Source organism: Malaya genurostris, chromosome 3 (genome assembly GCF_030247185.1).
Source record: "Malaya genurostris strain Urasoe2022 chromosome 3, Malgen_1.1, whole genome shotgun sequence".
Taxonomy (NCBI): Eukaryota; Metazoa; Arthropoda; class Insecta; order Diptera; family Culicidae; genus Malaya; species Malaya genurostris.
The window spans coordinates 235,830,362-235,851,273 of record NC_080572.1 but is presented as its reverse complement, the minus strand read 5'-3'; the positions used below and the strand labels follow the sequence as shown (position 1 = coordinate 235,851,273).

The 20,912-nt window shown below is 37.0% G+C and overlaps 1 protein-coding gene across 16 annotated transcripts in view; it reads left to right on the top strand.

Annotated features, from left to right (window-relative positions):
• Window positions 1–20,912, top strand: part of LOC131436192 (high affinity cAMP-specific and IBMX-insensitive 3',5'-cyclic phosphodiesterase 8) — a 448,244-nt gene that overhangs the window by 219,867 nt on the left and 207,465 nt on the right. For 2 of the 16 annotated variants that reach the window (XM_058604785.1, XM_058604783.1), the window contains exons 1-2: window positions 7,970–8,552; window positions 18,951–19,228. The exons of 13 other annotated variants lie outside the window; for them this stretch is intronic. In XM_058604785.1, coding sequence (XP_058460768.1) covers window positions 19,216–19,228 — 13 coding nt within the window. In that variant the 5' untranslated portion in view covers window positions 7,970–8,552; window positions 18,951–19,215. Of the gene's footprint in view, window positions 1–7,969; window positions 8,553–18,950; window positions 19,229–20,912 lie in introns of those variants that run through there. One more of the 16 variants, XM_058604784.1, reaches the window with a different exon arrangement.

Here is a 20,912-nt window from a genome sequence, read left to right as displayed (position 1 = left end):
TCGTTTGAAATATTTCATGTATTTAGCAAATTTTTGGTCGATTTAACTTAAACTTAAGAGGTAACATCGTTTAAGTATTTCAATTGCATGCGATTAAAAAGTTGGTTTGAATTGATCTGTTTTCACGAGCCAATCACAGTGCGTCAGCGATGTCATCCTCCAATCCGATTTGCGAAGTATGAACTATCGTACAAAAGGGAATCTATAAATATATGCCCGAATACATTTCTGCTTTAGTTAACCCCTGGCTGTAAGCGAGCATTCCACGTAGGCCGGTGAAGCTGTTTGAATAGTAAGTGGTTGAAAGCCACATCCATTCGCCCGCTGGATAAGTGGTTAGTCGCTTGTGTATGTGTGCGGTGTGTTCAGTATAATATAGTAGTATTTTATTTTGATTCTTCGGTAACTAGTAGGCCAATTTTCGGACCTAATTTGAAGCGCTTTCACTTGATTCGAAAGCGTCAATATTGTACGTTTAAGAATGTTTTAATTTGTTAACGGGTAGTGTGCACACTGAGATCTCCATTTACATACGAACAACACGGTGGCCCGCAAACAGATTCAGTATAAAGTTTTGTTATTCAATAATCATAGATACTTCTTTTTCATTATATGTTACTGACCCTATTATTGAACCAAACAATAATCGTGTAACCTAATTAAATAGTTAGAAATTAATTTGATCTTCTGAAGCATAATATTTTGGTCTAAGTTTGTTTCCAAGTATCTCATAGAAGGAATCCAGACAAAGTGTAACAAAAACATCAATTTAACAAGTTGTTGTCCCACCAGGAATTAAACGCTTCAAAAGATTCAGAACTACATCAAGGATAAACTCAAGATAAGCTGATTTGCGATTTTACATGTGCTCGGTTCACCGCCAGTTTCAGTTCAGTGCATGCGTTGTAACGATCACAATGTTCGTTCATGTATTAATAATATCAAGTTGAAATATGAACAAAATTTAGGAATTTGGTTGCGTATGCATTGGTTCCTAATATGCGAATGTGAAAATATATAAAAGTAACAAAATATTTTGTGTGGATCCTAATGGATCTTTCATTATAATTGACTGTCATTTAAAGGATATTTTTCAAAATCTTCAAAATGTGAAAATATGTGCAAGGCATCATTATAGAATAGAATCAATTGTTCTGGAACAATCTAATTGTTAATTTTATAAGTCGCAAAAAATCTAAGCGATTAAAGTAGAGTAAATGACTCTGAGAAAATATTTTACACGGACGGATCACGAATTGAAGAGGCTACTGGGTTTGGTATATTCAACAACAATGTTTCGGTTTCATTTAGGCTTCAAGAACCTGCATCTGTTTATATAGCATTTGCTCCATTCCAGACAATGAAAGAGGCCAATATTTTAGCCAAATGTGGTGCTATTGAGGGTAAAATTTATGAGAGACCGATTGCTTTTAACGAATTCTATAGCGCGTCGCGCCAAAGAACACTTGCCAGCTGGCAAGCTTCTTGGGATAATCTGGGCAAGCTTCTTGGGATGATCTGGGTTGGTGGATGCACTCAATTATTCCTAAAATATCGGTTCAGGGGACTGGATGTGAGTAGGGATTTCATTCGTGCGATGTCCAGACTCATGTCCAATCACTACACGTTAGATGCACATCTTCTTCGAATTGGACTTTCCGAGACTAATTATTGTGCTTGTGGCGAAGGTTATCGCGATGTTGATCATGTCGTTTGAACAGGCGTGGAGTATCGTGATGTCAGATCTCAGCTAATAAATTCCTTGCGTACTCAAGGTAGACTATCCAATGTCCCAGTTCGCGGTATTCTTGCTTGTCGTGACCTTACATACATGAAACTTTTTTATCATTTCATTAAGTCCATTGGAGTTCCAATTTAAATTTTATTTTATGTTAGACTGTTTTCTCTTCCATGAGATAAACCATTAGCCAGCTATATTATATGAATAAAAGTGATGAACAAACAAACCTGAAATAATTATAAGATCATGTACAAAATAAATGTATTTTATTTAATGTAATTTATAATAGAAAATTTCTTGACAAAAACAGTGTTTAGATTAACTAATGAATACCAACATACTAATATGATATTCGAAATGTATTAGGTTTAAAAGTACTATGTATTGTGGATGCCACGGCGAAGAAAAACTAATGCATATTGCCTATGAAATAAACGTATTTATGGGAAAAAAAACATAGTAGAGTAAATTTGTAATTTGTCACAGTTTAGTGCATCAACCACCATCTTTATTATTTGTATTTTTTATGGGAACTTTAGAATTGTTTCATTTTTAACGTAATCATGCTCGGTCGTGTCTCGCATACAACCCTTTAATTTTCAAATCAACTCTCTGATATTTTTCGAATCTTTTCACAAAAATATTTTTTCAATTCACAACGTTTCTTGTATTACTAAGATCAAATAAGAAAAAAATATTTCGGAAATCTCAAAGTCCCAGAGTTGTTTTTTTCAAACAAATTTTTGTCGAGATAACAAAGATAACAAGATAACAAGATTACGCCTTTTTACTGCGGATTTCCGAAGCTATGATTTTTTGTGCCATGCGTATCCTCCACGTGAAAAAAGACTTCAATGTAAACTCCGGAGGTTGAACAGTCTAACAGATCGGCTGAAAAGTTCGTATCGTTTCTATGAGAGGGCGCCACTAGAATTAAATCCATACCATTTTCAGTTAGTACCAACCATCAAAAGATACGTGTATAAATTTGACAGCTGTCTGATTATTAGTTTGTGAGATATTGCATTTTGAGTGAAGCTACTTTTGTTATTGTGAAAAAAATGGAAAAAAAGGAATTTTCTTTCGTGTGTTGATGAAACACTACTTTTTGATGAAAAAATGCCGCCGATACCAAAAAAAGGCTTGATGAGTGTTATCCAGACTCTGCACCGGGCGAAGCAACAATTCGTTAGTGGTTTGCAAAATTTCGTACTGGTCATATGAGCACCGAAGACGATGAACGCAGTGGACGTCCAAAAGAGGCTGTTACCGATGAAAACGTGAAAAAAATCCACAAAATGATTTTCAATGACCGTAAAGTGAAGTTGATCGAGATAGCTGACACCCTAAAGATATCAAAGGAACGTGTTGGACATATTATTCACGAATATTTGGATATGAGAAAGCTTTGTGCAAAATGGGTGCCGCGTGAGCTCACAATCGATCAAAAACAACAACGAATTGATGATTCTGAGCAGTGTTTGGAGCTGTTATATCGAAATAAAACCGATTTTTTTCGTCGATATATAACAATGGAGGAAACATGGCTCCATCACTTCACTCCGGAGTCCAATCGACAGTCAGCTGAATGGACTGCACGCGATGAACCGAACCCAAAGCGTGGAAAGACTCAACAATCGGCCGGTAAGGTTATGGCGTCTGTATTTTGGGATTCGCATGATATAATTTTCATCGACTAACTTGATAAGGGAAAACCCATCAACAGTGACTATTATATAGCGTTATTCGAGCGTTTGAAGGACGAAATTTAAAAAAAGACGGCCTCATTTGAAGAAGAAAAAAGTTTTGTTTCATCAAGACAATGCACCGTGTCACAAGTCGATGAAAACCATGCTGAAATTGAACGAATTGGGCTTCGAATTGCTCCCTCATCCACCGTATTCTCCAGATTTGTCCCCCAGTGACTTTTTCCTGTTCTCAGACCTCAAAAGAATGCTCGCTGGTAAAAAAATTAGAAGTAATGAAGAGGTAATCGCTGAAACTGAAAGGAAACACATTTTTCTTATCGTTTATTCAGTAAAGACGTTTGAGATTTATTCTATAACTTTGCCGTATGTGTGTCTTGAAAAATTTGAAAATTCATGATCATGTTTCAAGATAACAAGCCAGTCATTACACTCAAGTCTCAAGATCTTGTACGATCTTCTTATGTGAATTTTCAAAACCATGCAAATTTTGAAAGTTATGCGGTATTCGTGTTTCATCTTAGAAATGCACAAAACGTCAAGATCTAGTGTCATTTCTTTAGAAAAATTTAAGGCGACTCTAGGACTAATCAATTTTTTGTTCGACTTCACACCAGATCTCAATCTTCCATGCATTTCTAGAACATATGACATCAAAATAAAATGATCCATATCAAAAATCTCAAAATCTCTCGAAGTCTTACATACAAAGCAGGATCTCTATGTCCCATGAATTTTTGAGACATCAGACACAAAACAAAATATCCCGTAGCTTTCCGATTTTCCATGTGATCAAATCATTTCAATATAATAACGAAACGACAATAACAATACGAACGGTCCCCGATGGCTTCCCTGAGGAAATCAGGAATTCGCGACGAGTGGTGAAGTAACGTTGTCACCTATTTGTATGGACAAAACAGTCAATTTCAAAGAACCGTTCAGTGATGCAGAGTTCTATTAAAAGAACTAGTTCTCGAGAGCCGTTCGTTCGTTCTATTCATAGTTAGTGATCTCAATTAGAACGAAGGTTCGTAGCTTTCTTATCAAACTGTTTTCTACCGTTCTCGGAAAAGATTGAGCGAGCAAAAACAAAAAATGGCCCACGACTTCGTACTGAAAGAACTACTGTTTTCAACAAAAGAACTATTAGTCAAATTGTCCATCTCTAATTTGCACATTCATTATTCCACCTCAACGAACTGAATAAATGTCCGTGTATATGTGTGTGTGTCAAATTAGAAGTCTGAGATATCACTGAACGTCCTTTTTTAACGGAGATATCGATATTTTTGTGTAAGCGACTTTTCGCCTTATTCCAATAGTAGGAATTTTTCTTGCTTGATGATAAAGCAATGTTTCGGAGCAAATGACATATGTATTGGAAAGAAGGCTTCTTTTTCATATTTATATTGATTTATACAGCTGACAACAATAATTACTGAAAGAATACAACTTCTTATACCCTTATACCATTCGAAGAAGTACGTCGAGTTGAACAAATCTGTATGCGAAAAAAAACATTTCATAAATTTTTCTCTGAGATAGCCTAATTGATTCCTACTAACTTAGACTCATGTTATAGATCCGATTTCCGGTTAAAGAGATACAGGGTGATTAATGTAAAAATTTCACATAAATACTTCGCATTTATCGGGTTCACAGAATTTGAGATTCGGTGACCAAATAAGCTTATTTCAGTTTGATCGGTATTCGGTTTTCGATCACCGAAGATTATGTGAAACGCACTACGATTTCTCTAAGATGGCTACACAGATTTTCAAAAATTTCGAATCTAATGAAATGGTTTACAATCCATTAGGTGAATTTCACTAACTTCAGCTACACCGATTTCCGAATTCCGTTTCCGAAAGTATCGGGAATAAAGAAACTAAAACAAGGCCAAATCGAATTCAAAAAACAAAAATTCGCATTAAAAAAAACTTATGGTTCCATACAAAATTTGTTAAATATATCTGACTCCGACTTCCAATTTTGAAATTACTGCGTGACGAGTTTTTGAAATTCAAACTGTCATAGAAGATTACGATAACAAAAAAAAAATTCTAATTTGGATTCAAAACTATTTCAATTTATTCGATTCGTGGTCATACGAACTATTTCTGGTTATGCTGACCTTTGAATACCGTTTATGAAAGTACAATAAATAATGACAAAAACTTTATAGAGGAACTCACTTCTACATCTCATGGAATGCTTTATCGATTGTCACACGTTTAGATCCAAAGGAATAATTTTAAGGTTTAAGGTACAATTTCTATCTTCGATTCGTCTTGCGGTTCCAAAATTAATTAGTAAAATTTCAAACTGTCATTTTAAACGATGGTAATTAAAATAATTTCATGAAAACTAAAACCATCGAAGAATATTCACGCAAAAGCACATGTGGATTGATTAAAAGAAAGGTATCATCTCACTACTAGGTGGATTAACGTTCCCCCAAATAAAAAAGACTGGCAAGCAAAGCCTTGGTATTACGTTCTGATCAAAATAGACCAGGTTTGAATTAAAAATCATTTATTTTTTTATTTTAGTACATTTCTTTATTATCTGCTTCCAAATATGCTCCTTTTGACCAATACAGGCATTCCAGCGGTCAATCCAATTCTCCATACACTTGACATAGACCCCCTTCAGCGAATTACTTTTTATGTGCTCGATCGAGTCATGGCGCATTCTCCGGTGTGGATATTCTAGTTTTGGATATATAAAAAAGTCACAGGGGGCTAAATCTGGCGAATATGGAGGCTTAGCGATCAGTTTCGTTTCGTGTTTGGCCAAAACTTCAGTCACAATCATGCTGGAATGCGACTGCTCGTTATGGATTATGGTGTAAAATCCATGAATTGTCTGCCCAAAAATCCGTCCGTTTCCGACAATTTGCTTCACGTAGACCTACCAAGATCCTCTGGTATCTCTCTAATGCTAACACGACGATCGTAAACATAGGTGGACGGGCTAGCAGCATGAGGCAAACTTTCTACGATCTCACGACCCTCACTGAATGCTTTATGTCACTCAAATACTTACGTTCTGGATAGAGTAGGCTCTCCAAAACACTTCTGCAACATTTTTAGAAATTGCTAACTCAGATTTACTCACCAAAAACTAAGCCGATTATCAGATATTCGCTGCACATTCTTGAAAAATGATATAAAGAACATATGAAGATAAACACGAGAAAAGGTCCTAAGTGCAAATGAGAGCCTCTCTTTGTTTGCTTTCTCTTTTGGGTATCATGGACATGACCGCACATTCGATAAACATAAACATAAACATAAGTAAAATATATTTTTTATTCTAATTTGAAGTTTTGCAAAGTGTTTGACGTGAAATATAAAATCAATCCGGTTAATCGTGAAAGAAAAACTTGGAGTAGGTAATGCCAGAAACATAAATTTCGCATAGGGAAGAGTGCACAAAGCTAATCAAATTGTTCAAGATTTGCACTAAACTGATGATTTTTACCTTCGATTTGCAAAGAAGCAATCTTAATCTTAAATTCAGATAACATTTAGAGCCATTAAAACGGCTAATTTTGTATAATTTTCTCAAATGTTTTCCACTGTTCGTGTTCTTTTTCTCCAATGCAAACGACTATCAGCAAGATGATGCAATCACTTTTGTTTCAAGCGAAACTCACAATGCGAATTGCCAACAGCAGATATGCTCGCAGAAGAACTAGTTGTGGTTTTTTCTGCGTTTAGGCTTGTGGAACGGAACCTCATATTCGCCATTGATGAAAGCCCCAGTTGAATAATGCCGAGTGTAGTTCCACTATCTGACGTAGATGGCGGTCCGTGCATTCGATGTGTCTCCGTCCATGGATTATCATAGACTGGAGCTAGCAAACGTACAACATGCTCTATTTATAGATTCGGTTGATTTTGATGTTTCGTGTTTGAACCTGTTTTTTCACTATTTAAATACTGTTTTCGTAATAAACGTGGTATTTGCAACAATCTTATATCTTTTTCCATTCGTTTAGTGAAAGAATTAGATAAATACTCAATCAGAAAACAGTTATTAAGAAATCAAATCTGGAGTGATTCCGTTACACTTTCGTGTCGTAAAATTTTAAAAATGCACCCAGGTGAGCAGAAAAAGAAAGACGTAGTCCTACGTCAAAAGTAAACAAAGAGAAGCTGTCATTTGCAGTTGGGCCCTTTTCTCGTGGGACTATCGATATTTTCTAGCACATTCCTATATACTGCCCCTCTCAAGTAAACCGATCATAGTGGCGACTACATCCCTGATAGATAAACTACCTGCCTCGTGACGTCGCCGGCGTAATAAACGATCGCACGGCTGTCTGTGTTGTGTACACACCACTGATAGCAGCCAATCGTTTGTTCTCTCGCTCTCCTGCTCGCAACCGAATCAGCAACGTCCCGCTGGCTGCAGCAGAATCCATACCGATAGAGAGAGAGAGACATTGCGCGGCTCAGCTCGACGACACAAAATTCACCACTGCTCAGCTGACAGTTTATGCAGTTCTATTTTGCTGCTCTGGCTCTGTGGTGTGTGGTTTTCCCTGCCCTGCGTTTCCTCGTGATTCTATCGACGGACGGAGTTTTGATCCGGCCTAGTTAACCTGCCAGTCAGTCAGTCAGTCAGTCAGTTAGTTAGTTAGTTAGTTTGGGATCGTTCGTTCGGTTCGGGTTCGCAGGGTCACCGGCAAGGGGATCCGCCTTTGCCAATAATTGCGGCGAACGTTCCGCTCCTATCCGTCAATATCTAGGCATCTATCGCAAGGCTCGATATAATTGACTAAACATTCTACGCGAGGTGATTTATTGGAGCGATCGTTACCGATCAAAGTCCTTCGACTGGCGTGTAGGCGTTCGTGATTGGTTTGGTTCGGTTGACGGGTACAAGTGAATGTGCGGAGCTCTGATTTATTATTGACATCAGACTCAACAAGTCCGGGCTTGGGCGCCTGGTGGTTTCCAGTGTCAGCGGGTAGTCAGAATCGACCAATGTTTAAAGTGCCGTGATTGGTGATCTCTAGACCACCCACCTCTGTTCTAACCCCGGGTGGGTAAATTCCTTGAGGCAATTAGTACGAAATCAACCAGACCTAGGTGCGTGTTATTACATAATAGTAATCTGTTAAATTATTATGACGACGATGAAGTAGTTGACTTTTATGGTGAGGTGTGTGTGTGTGTATGTGGGGAGGAATCCAGTGCCGTGTACAAGAGGAAACCAAACACACGAACAACGATTGAATTGGACGCTAGTGAGAGGTGGCGAAATTAGCACGCTTTTGTTTTTAGGGAGCGAGAGATTCGATGGTGCCGCCTTTGGGTTCGGTGATAATCGCTTGGTTGAATAAATCGCGCTTCCGGGCAAACAAGATTTTCTTGCACATGAATTAGATTATCTTAGGCAGTATCTCGTATCTATCGTTGCACACTATTCGACTGAGATCTTATCGGATAATTGAGACCACCGTGCCAGTGCACCTGATCCGGTTGGCCGTTCGAAGGACTTTAGCTAGAAACTACTTCGATTCGGTGTATTTTATCATTGGGGATGACGAGTGTACTTTAGTATTCATAACATTTATTTTACGTGAGAATGTCTTACTTTAGCGTGTAGTTGATTCTGTAAATAGTCAATTAATTTCAAAATTGAGCACGGACATAGCGTGATGGATTAGAACATTGCCTTTCACGTTACGCACCAAAGTTCGAATCCCGTGCTCACACAGTTTTCCTGAACCAGATGCATATGACCACGATGTTGAAACCTTTATAATAACTATTAAATCTCATAGAAACCACTAAGTTTATTCGTTATTTTCCGTTTACTTAGAGCTTAATGATATGGCTAAGCTAAATCGGAACGAGTGACACTGACGTCGGATGGACAAAGCTTGCCTGATTGGTAAATTTAAAATTTATACAATGATTAAATTGCTAACGCATGGACTGAAAAGTCGCGGGCCTAACAAAGAGAACACATTTTTTTTTTGTTCAAAATTAACTTTATTCATCAACGTAATCTCCATCAAGAACAACGGAATCTTTCCAGCGCCGGCCTAACATTTCAATACCACTTTTGTAGAACGATTTATCTTTTGCCTCAAAATAGGCCTCAGTTTAAGTGATAGCCTCTTTATTCGTGCGAAATTTCTTACCGGCAAGCATTTTTTTAGGTCTGCGAATAGCCAGTAGTCGTTGGGAGCCAAATTTGGCGAATACGGTGGATGTGGGAGCAACTCGAAGTTCAATTCATGTAATTTCGCTTTCTTTTCCATATAAGGTCGTTTTTTTGCAATTTCAGCCTTCAAACACTCCAATAACGCTATAAAATATTCACTGTTAATCAGTGATGTCCGAGCTGCTCTATACCTACAGTGTGTGCCTATTAAACTTTTGTACTGTGCTTTTCAAACCAGACTCATGAGCGTGTGCTATTTGTGTAGTCCACCTACTGACAAGAGATAATACAAGAGCGGACACTGTGTGAATAAAAATTTTATTATATTATTAAATGTAAAAAAACGGACACTCAACTCAGCTCGTGAGCTAGCACATGAGTCAGCTCACGAGCTAGCTTCCCATTCCAGCTCATGAGCCAGCAGATGAGCCAGCATCGCGAGCTGGTTCTTCGAAGCATACGACTCTCGATCTAGTAGCAACACGGCACACGAGCGTGTGTTTCAGACTTCGTGTGCGTGTTTTTGAAAAGGTTCAGCACACGGACTGTATGAGAGCTGGCTCGTGTGCTGGGCCATCACTGCTGTTAATGTCATCGTCCATGCGCGCGGGTGGTTTTAGGAAATTTTCGATGGATATTTTTAAAAATTTGCTAAAACCAAAAACACAAGATCTTTGAAAAACATTTATCTATCTGCAGGGCAAAAATGTCTACGAAAATTGGGAGGATTTTACGAGTGTTATCGAAAATAGTTCTGGAAAACGAGTGTTTTTGTTTTGATATTCTCCGAATTTTCCAGTCATTTTCACCCTGCAGATAGATAAAAGTTTTTCAAACGTCTGTATGTTTTTGGTTTTAGCAAATTTTTAAAAAGTTCCATCGAAAATTTTCTGAAACCACCCGCGCGCATAGACGATGACATTAACAGTAAATATTTTATAGCGTTATTGGAGTGTTTGAAGGCTGAAATTGCAAAGAAATGACCTTATATGGAAAAGAAAACAAAACTACATGAATTGAACTTCGAGTTGCTCCCACATCCACCGTATTCGCCAGATTTGGCTCCCAACGACTACTGGCTGTTCGCTGACTAAAAAAATGCTTGCCGGTAAGAAATTTCGCACGAATAAAGAGGTTATCACTTAAACTGAGGCCTATTTTGAGGTAAAAGATAAATCGTTCTACAAAAGTGGTATTCAAATTTTCAAAATTTTCCATCACAGTACATGGACGATGGCCTTCCTTTTTCAAGATAGTCGATAAATATTACATCACGCACATCCCTAAATATTCATTTGTAATCCTATTTTCAGGTCTTTCTTCGTAATATCAATCGATTTTCATCAATCAGCCTGCTTTCGGTATGCGAGAGAAAGTTTAACCAGAAATACGACTTTTGATATAAATTAGGGGTAAAACGGGTTAAACAGGCTAGTACTGTCATTCCCATTGTGTTTAATTGGATCACATATGTTTTGCACGTATTATGAAGCAATATTGATAGATCGCATTGGATCTGCTTTTGGATTGTAGATCATATTTCAACTGAATATTATAACAAGAAAAGAAATAGGGTAAAACGGTGTAACGAGTTTTCTGCTGTCAATAAAACTATATGCAATCGATTTGTTAGACTTTTTTACATCGGAAACACTCTATTCGCTCTTCTGCAAATTTTTCGGTTCCATGTTATATAGTTAAGCTTGAATACAATGCAGTATAAAAAGGGAACTTGGGGTAAAATGCACATGATAGCGTTGCGTGCGGTCCTTCTAAATACATGGAATCGATTTTACTGACCATTTCACACCAAAAAAGTGCTCAGCTGTATCATGCCTCCAAAAAATCGTCGCGTTTTTGGTCCATTTTTCCCCATTGTGCATTGCTTCGTTTGAACGATTTTTTCCCATCAAGAAGCAGTGTAAAATTAAAAACGAATTTGTTTTTGATCTATTGTTTTGAAAATAATAAAAGTAGCGTCACTTTTAGCACAATAACTTACAAACTATTCAATAGAATATCATGAAATTTTGACAGTTGGCGACTGCAATAAAACTAGCGCCATCTATGTGTTAGGCCCGGGACTTTTCAGTCCATTTGTTAGTGTGGTTTTGAGTAAGTATTAGAATCAACCAAATTTAAAAAAAAAATTTCAGAAGAACATGAGATACTTTCGGAAGTTCTAACGGGTGTTTTTAGGAGATTTATTTTTTCAACAGAGATTACTCTACTGTCTCTACTCTGTATTGTTTGGCAAATCATCATGAATAGGTTAACTTCAGAACAACGCTTTAAAATCGTGGAAATTTATTTTCATAACCAGTGTTCAATTAAAACTGTTTGTAGAGCACTTCGTGAATTTTATGGTACACATAACCGTCCGCGTGAGACCATCATAAAGAATGTAATTATTAAATTCACTCTTTTGGATGCCAATTCATGAATGCCGTTCAAGAATTACCGATGCATTCCGATAAATGTACTGCTTAGTGAGGTCTGTGGGCTGGTGGAATCCTCGGTTATTATTTCATTTAAAAATGAAGAAGAACGACGCGTTACCGTGAATGGGAATCGATACAGAACCATGATCGATGAACTTTTGTTGCCAAATCTTCAAGATATGGATGTGGACGAAATGTGGTTTCAACAGGATGGTGCCACTTGTCATACTGTGGCCAAAACAATCGACTTATTGAAGGAACGTTTCAACGACAACATCATTTCGAAAAATGGACCGCTGAATTGGTATCCACGTTCGTGTGATTTGACTCGCCACTCGATTTTTTTTCTGGGGATATGTAAAATCATTGGCTTATGTGGATAAACCGGCAGCGATTGATGCTTCGGAACTTAATTTTCAACGTGCTACTACTGAAATACGCCCTCAAATGCTTGAAAAAATGGTATTAAAATTGGATCTCCAGAATAACCTTTGTGACAAATAATCGTGGCGGCCAATAAATTATCTACCAAATAAAAAAAAAGATTGTATGTAAAACACGCTCTAGCACAGTTGAATTAAAAATGAAGAAATTCTAAGGTTCATATAACTGAGCAGACGTCTGCTCAGCGGTTTATGTTGAACCGTTAGGTAGCGTTAGCAGTTCAACATAAACTGCTGACGCACTGATGAGCTGAAAGCGAAACGTAAAAAATAAAAATAGTTATGTGTACTTAGCACAAATCCGGTACCCATGTGGTACCAAATACCCTTTTTATAGTAAATTATTTGAAAAATATTCTTTAACTGAAATTCATCGTATATCCTTTTAAACCTACTTTAAAAATCCATTTTAGATACGAACTACCTCAAGATATAGATCCAGACGAATGAAATGATTCATTATAATAATAATATTAATTTTCGATACATAAGTGTTAAACTCAATTGAGAAATTCTCATGTTGTAAAAAGTCGCCAATTACTTCTCAATTGTATTATTTACATGATTTAATTTAGTTTCTTGCAATGACTGAGCGGAAACACATATTGAAGAAGCCAAAAGAATGAATAACTAACAGAAAAGATGATTTATTGGAAAAAGATACGCTCGGAGACAGTTATTGTTATCAATAAATCACTTTCTGTTGGATAAATTGTAAAGATACTTGTGTTCGGAAGATAAAAAAGTACAAACGTTTCAATTTTATAAACGTCATTTTTGTCGAGTTTTACTTATAATGTCACTATCAAAGATGAATAAAGAGAAGGTAATGTTTTAGCTACATTTAATGAAAAAGAAGTGTCTATGATTATCTTCACATTACAGCTTTGAACAGAATCCATTTGCAAGCCACTGTTTCGCTACGTAAATTGAGATTCAGTGTGGACATGACCAAGTCGACAAATCAATCCATTTTTAAACATACACTATTTAAGTAATGGTTCCAAATGAAGTTAAATGTTAAAAGTGCTTCAAATTAGGTTCGAAAAATCTATCGCCGCTCGTTCTGAATTGGCCTGTTAGTTACCGAAAATCAAAATCAACAGCTGATTTGCGAACACGATGGGCAGCAGACGGAAAATGGGATCCAGTGCAAAAGCGACCATCCAACGAGCCAATGGATGTAACTTTTAGTTCTGTCATCTACTCGCTCCACAGACAAGCTACTTGCCTCGTTCACAGTCATGCGTTTACTGAGCTCAGTATGTGTCGGCGCATATAGTTATATATTTCTTTTTGTGCGATAGTTCGTTCTGTCCAGAACGGTCGCGAATGACATCATTATGACAAGCTGTGATTGGCTCGTGAAAACATAGGTCAATTCAAACCGAGTTTTAAATGGTATGCTATTGAAATACTTATACAGCGTTACCTCATATGTTTAAGTTAAATATTTCTGAATAGATTGGTAGTTACAAGAATATAAATCCATTCACAAATAACTGAGTTATCAGCGTTCAAAATTAAGACAGAAAAAGGTTACGCGGTTAATTTTGCATTTTTTAGTTGAAGGCCCGTCACTTCAAATATAACTTTTGACGAGAATTCGTCTTACTTTAATAGGGCTCCTTTTCAAAATTCACTCTGTCCAGGAATGGGCAGAACTTAATCGTGTCGCGTATATCTTGTTATGTTGTATTTAATGCAACTACAAAATTTATTCTCCATTCCATCGGGAATATGGTATGAATATGAATTCAGGAATTTATGATAAAACTTTCAGTAGTATGAAATAATCTCAAATAAATCAAAATTGAAGTATTTTAAAATGTTTTGTATGAACGAGCATTAAGGTGGAATCCAGTGCCCAACTGAGGCGCGCAAAATTTCTATCGTTTAAATTGAACGAATCTTCGCACAAAGCGTGTCGTGAAAAACCGACACATGAAAAGTACTGCGTGGTAAAAAGCCCTCGACGCCCAGGTCGCGTTATTATTCGCTTTTGAGTAGTTGTCTTCTCAAACAGTAGCAACAACAACTGATTTTAGTTCTGTAATTTATGTACGGAGTTTCAATCAAGAACTTTTCGGTTTCAACTTCAGAATTCTGGAATTAAAATTTGTATCTAAACTCCGAAAATGAATTCCGGAGCTGACTTCTTCTGAACAAGAATTCATTCCTGAATTTAGTTTCATAATTCAATTCCTGAACTCAGTTTCAGAATTTAATTCCAAAGTTCAGTTCCAGAATTGATTTCCAGGATTTACGTTAAGAATTCAGACCTGCTGCATGCTGAAATATGTTTGTCGTCAATAAACCGTTCTTCAGTATAGATGAACCGTTACAATTCTGGAAGCGAAACAGTAAAGGTTGCGATATTCACACAATCAACTTAAATGAACGATTACCGATACTCGGAAGTGTGGATGAAACATACGAGTTTTACTCGTATTCACGTTCTCCAGTTATGTCTGTGACATTACCCACCCGCTTTTTTTAACGTTTCATCTCCGACTCATTAGCATGTTAGCAATTCATATAAACAGCTAGTGTAAATTTCAACCATAAATTGCTTGGCAGACGTAAAGCAGATGCTACTTGCGAAACTCTTTTTAATTTTGCGCCGAAGTGCAATGTTTTCTAACAAATGACACCCACGTAATTAATGTTTGCAAACGTTCCTAGGTAACATCAGAGACTTCATTCGAGTTAAAAAAAAATGCTATGACTTATATTGAATAATATTGAAAAAAAACTTCAAACCGGCTGAAAAGTAGTACTGGACTCCAAAAGTGTTTTCCGAATGTTCAAAACTACATAGGTTCTCCAATATTTTCGAGTAAAACCAAGTAGGTAAATATATTTAAAATCATGATATGTGAATATTATTTAAACTCTAAATAAATTGTTTCTTGGCACTTGTCCTTCTGTCTCATGGACGACAATTTCATAGAACATTGCTTGCGGGGACTGTCGAAATATTGTGTAATTTCAGAACAAATTGGCCATTTCTGTGCCAATGTGCCAGTGCCATTTGACACGTTCCCCTTGATAAAAATTGGAAACTGTATGTGTGTATTTTTACAATCCTAATAATTTCGAAATAAATTTGCATTTGGTAATTCTGAATATCCCTAAACGTTGCACTTTGCTTTTATTTCTCCAGTTTTGAAAAATTACGATTTTTTGGGGGAGTCATCAGTCTGAATCAAAATGTGATTCGAAATTCTTCAATTTGCCCTAATATTTTCGATGTTATTTCGCCAATGTTTAGCAAGACAGTGTAATGAATCAGTATATATAGTATTTTTCATATAGACAAGCTATGCAATCACTGAATTTTATCTGTATCCGACTTTCGGTGCCGGAACTACAAGGCAATATGTTCAAATCTATGAGAAAATACGCACTCAATTTTCTCGGCAATTTCTTAAACGATTTTTACAAACTATGATGCAAATAAAAGGTTCTGATATTCTTTGAACAGTCCCAAAAAAGTTGATGCAAACCCGACTTGCGGCTCCGGTATTGCAGCGCGATAATTTCCAATTTCATTAGTATTATTTCAAAAGTAATGGCGAAACGAGGTGCAATTTTTTTTATAAAGCTTACTGGTAAATTAATCTAGTGGGCAGACCTTGTTAGTTACTACTAGTCCACGGTTTCCGCTTCCGAAAGCATCGGTAAAAGTGATGAAAACCTAAATAAACGGAAGTCACTTCGATTTCTCAGCGACTGTGTAACCGATTTTTACAAATCAAGATTCAAATGAAAGCTCTCATTGTCTTAAAAGATACTGTGCAATTTCATCCAGATCTGATTTCCGATTTCGAAATTATAGTCGGATGAGTGTCAAAACATTCAAATTATCACACAAGTCGATGCAAAACCGGTACGTGCTGGTACGGAAGAAGAAAACATCTTCACCTAGCACACAGCGTGCTTTATTCAATTTAGAATAGCGTGCGAGGTTACCACATTTAGATCTATATTAACTTGTTATAACTGTTTGAAAATTGAAACGGTTATGGTAATTTATATCCAAGGAAAGTTTTTGATTTTATTCGAGTTTGAAAAAAAAATCTTGACAGAATCTTCTAGTGATGTTTTTGAAAATATAAGTAATATGAAAAAGCCATCATTACATCACTAGGTGGATTGAAAAAGGTTCTTATATGTCTTTGTTTAGTCAAAATGGTTTACCAAATTTGTATTTATGAAGATTGTGTTCTGACTCGTAAAAACAAGAAGTAAAACAGTAATCAGAAGGAGCAATGTCAGGAAAATACGACGGGTGTGACAAAATGTCCCACTTGATCGTTTCCAATTGCTTTTTTCACAACTTTTGCGACATGAGGCCGAGCATTGTCATGCAGAAGAATAACTTTATCATGACTTTGCTTGTATTCCGGTCGTTCTTTTCGTAATGCACGGCTCAGACGCATCAATTGAAGCCTATACCGAACGTCCGTTATAGTTATAGTATCGCCTGGTTGTAGCAGCTCGTAGTACACAACATCCACGACATGACCTTCGAACCCTGAATATTTGGCATAGCCGTAACATATTTTCTGCTTGAGGTTAACATAGAACATTCATTTTTCATCCCCAGTAAGTTTTCGATGTATGTATGTATGTGTCATACCATCATATATAATACTGTGGTATTCTTCAAAATAACTTTCTTCGATTCCTAAAAAGAATATCCGAAATCGGGTTATTTGACCGTCTACTGATAAAACCTATTAATTGGAAAAGATTTGAGGTCGATTTAGAATTTTTTTAAGATTTTTCCCCATTTTCAGTGATGGTATATAATTTTCAACCCACTTTACCTTATGTTTTCGGATCCGGGAGTCGAATATGGATGAAATTCAGGAATTACGTATGGGACCATAGGACCTTTCATTTGAACCTAAGTTTATGGAAATCGGTAGCGCCATCTATGAGAAAAGCTAGAAAACATTTTTTTCATTTTTTTTGCCCATTTTACCCCATAATTCCGGAACCGGAAGTCGGATCCAAACAATATTCAGGAATTTTGTATGGGACTACAAGACCTTTCATTTGAATCTAAGTTTGTGAAAATCGGTTCAGCCATCTCCGAGAAAAATTAGTGCAAAACACGTTACATACACACATACGCACATACACACACACAGACATTTTGCGTACTCGACGAACTGAGTCGAATGGTATATGACACTCGGTTCAAAAGTCGGTTTTCACAGTGATTGCATAACCTTTTTATATGAGAAAGGCAAAACCCTTTCTTTGTTGCCTTTGCTCGCTAGTGAAAAATCGCCTTTCCATGTTTCTCGGTTTCAGTTCATAAGGCACCCAACTGCCTTGCTTTTGAATCACTCTCAAGCATTTTAATCGTACAGAATCTGCTTGTTGAGTGACCTCCAATGATTCAGCAAGTCCCTCTTGTGTTTATTCGGATCTTCTTCGAGTAATGACTCTAACTGTTTGTCTTCGATTTTATTTTTAGTTGTCCAGAGCAAGGCCTGTCTTCAACGCTGAAATCTCCATTCTTGATATGTCTAAATTATTGCTTACATGATTTATCAGATTTATCACCATAAAAATTCACAAGTATTTGGTAAGCATCAGCTGCACTTCTTTCAATTAAAACGGAAAACTAAAACTTCCCACAAATGCTGAACTGAATATTAATGATAGATGACTAACCTTAAAACTGTCGACATCAACTGTTACTGTTCAATATTCATAGCAGCCAGAGCCATCTTTTGAAAACGGACTGAACTTTTTTGTACTCCCATTAAATATTGAACAATAAACATAATTACAGGGAAGATTAAACAAATCGTTTCATGATTTTTCTCTCAGAATACTGACAACGGATTCTTTCCCGTATATTTTCGTTAAAAAATGGAATATGATACTTAAATTTACTCAATTTTACTCTTTTTTATCGGCGAAAGCATAACTTTAAAGAATATATTTACAAAAGATTTAAATTGTTGAGAATTTCTATATTGGGGTATCGATTCTCGTCAAGTAAAAATTCAACTTACTCAGCTTCTAGCAGTCTTTTGCGGAAAAATAATCGCATATGCGGGCACCATATGTGACTTTTCCCACGTCGTCAACGTCCGTGTTATCGGTGCAGCAAGATTGATGGATCGATTACTCATTACTATTGATTCTAATCACGTCAGAAGTCGGTCGGTCAATTGCCCCGTCGAGGTATGCAACGAAACGGGGTTTAGATTCGCCTCTCTAATGCAGGAATGCAGAATAATTTTTCCACTCACATGCTCGAATAATTTCCTGTTACAAATTAAAAACCGTTCCCGAAACGCCATCGCCCATCCCCCATCGAAACCCACGCCAAACATTCGTGACCTAATTTCCACTCTCCAGTCCATGTCTAGTTACTACAATGATGTATTGCTTGCTTTAGATAATCAATCAGAGAGAAAATCCCAACAACGGCTACTACCAGTAAGCTTAATTTTTCGCGTAGTGATCGGAGCAAAGCAATCGATTATCCTGTGCAAGTTCACTGAATAAGTGATTAACTCGGTTCGAAGGTTAACCGCCCTGAACTGAACGCCCGGAACGTCAGCCCTTCACCGAACACAATCCCGGCTCGGTGACGTAAATCAGTGAGCGATTTATCTCAATCCAATCGAGCAGCAGCCGAAGCTGAATGGAGTGAAGGGGAAATGGAATACAACCGTGAGTAGCTTTGCTTATTTTTATCCATCCACCACCAATCCTATTAAATTATTACTTCTTCCGTTATGATGCTGCGTGGTGCCGGGGAATTTGATTTGAATACTCAATTTCCGGTAGCAGCCTGATTCGGCGGAAACATTCCTCCGTAAATGGGACGGAAGGAGGACACATTTGGCTCGAGTGGCATTGAACATCCGTACTCTGGGATTGATAAAACGATTGCAATCCCCCGTCCCGGTTGTCTTTATTTATTCAACTGGTTTGACCTTTTTCCCCAACTGGCAGAAGTAGAACGGTACAGCAAAACTCCATTTACTGCTCAGGTTTGCCATTCATGTTAAGTGATTTATCTGATCGTTTGTGGATATCTTATCAATTATCATTGTCATCATCACCATCATCACTATAATCATCGGGCTTCGGTACTGTACTCATTAAAACGCATTTGTTCGGTGATAAGCGTGCCCTCAAAACGTCAATCGGCCAGCTGGTACTGGTTCTCAGTGGACAAAAGTCACAATCAAAGTAGATTCGTTCTCATACGGAGTTTATTTTTATGTCGTATTTGTTGAAGCGACCTAGATCGAAATCAAATTAATGCACGCCCACAATCGGGATTCGAAAACGAAGGGATATGGTACGGGATTAGATTAAAAAAAATCGCTTTTGAGAAATTGAATTGAGTAGGGGCTGGAGTCCACTAGGAGATTGATAGTACCTATTAGCTCTCTCCGGACAGTACCAGCCTAGATGCCGTGTGGAATCCGGCGGAAAAAATGAACCAAGAATAGATCCACTGGGTTCCTGCTTCCATGTCGTAAAAGGCGACAATTGGAGGAGTTTCTTTTTCCTTTCAGTTATCAGACATTTTCAATGTTTCACTTCTGATTACTCTATTTTGCTAAAATAATCTCTATCTGTTTTCTTCTTCCATGTTATTGATTGTCTTTCAGGATTATAAATTGAATGATAAAAATCAACTATTGTGCAAATCCGTTGATATTAATAACAGAGATAACATATGTCGGTATATTGAATACATAGTAAAAAAAATACTTGATATTAATATTTCAAACAATAAATTAATATTATTACCGGTAGCCGGCTGCCCAGATCAACCAATACAACCAATTAATAATTTTAATAAATAATTAATATAATAAAGCAGAAATAATACAGAATCAAGACGCGCGTGAAATCTGTTGACCTTTATTTGGTGATTTAAAATGATTTTATAACAACTGTTTAGAATATGCCAATGCAATGAATCAACTATTTTGTCTAAATCCTATTCACTCGTTTATTTTGTATCACGTAATTTCATTTACAAAAAAGGGAAGTTTTTATTCTTTACGCGATAGTATTGCAAATTTTTCTTCAGTTTCCTCGAATAAGAGCTGTGAATCAAGACTTGCCGGGACTTCTATATAGGATATTTTGAAACGTTCACTCGGGAAGTCAATGAGTTTAGTGGTGCATCCGAGCATCTTGAAACCGGGACATATTGAGTCGCGCGCGAATAATACCAATACTGAAATTTTTACTAACAAATATCCTTCTCCCGTGACACTTGTGGAGTGCGCAGTAGTATATACGGCCTCTAGTAACAACAAGTGTTGGACTAACATCCCTTCCCATTCCTTAGATGATCTACGTTCGGGCCTGGCCGGCGCCGGTACTGATC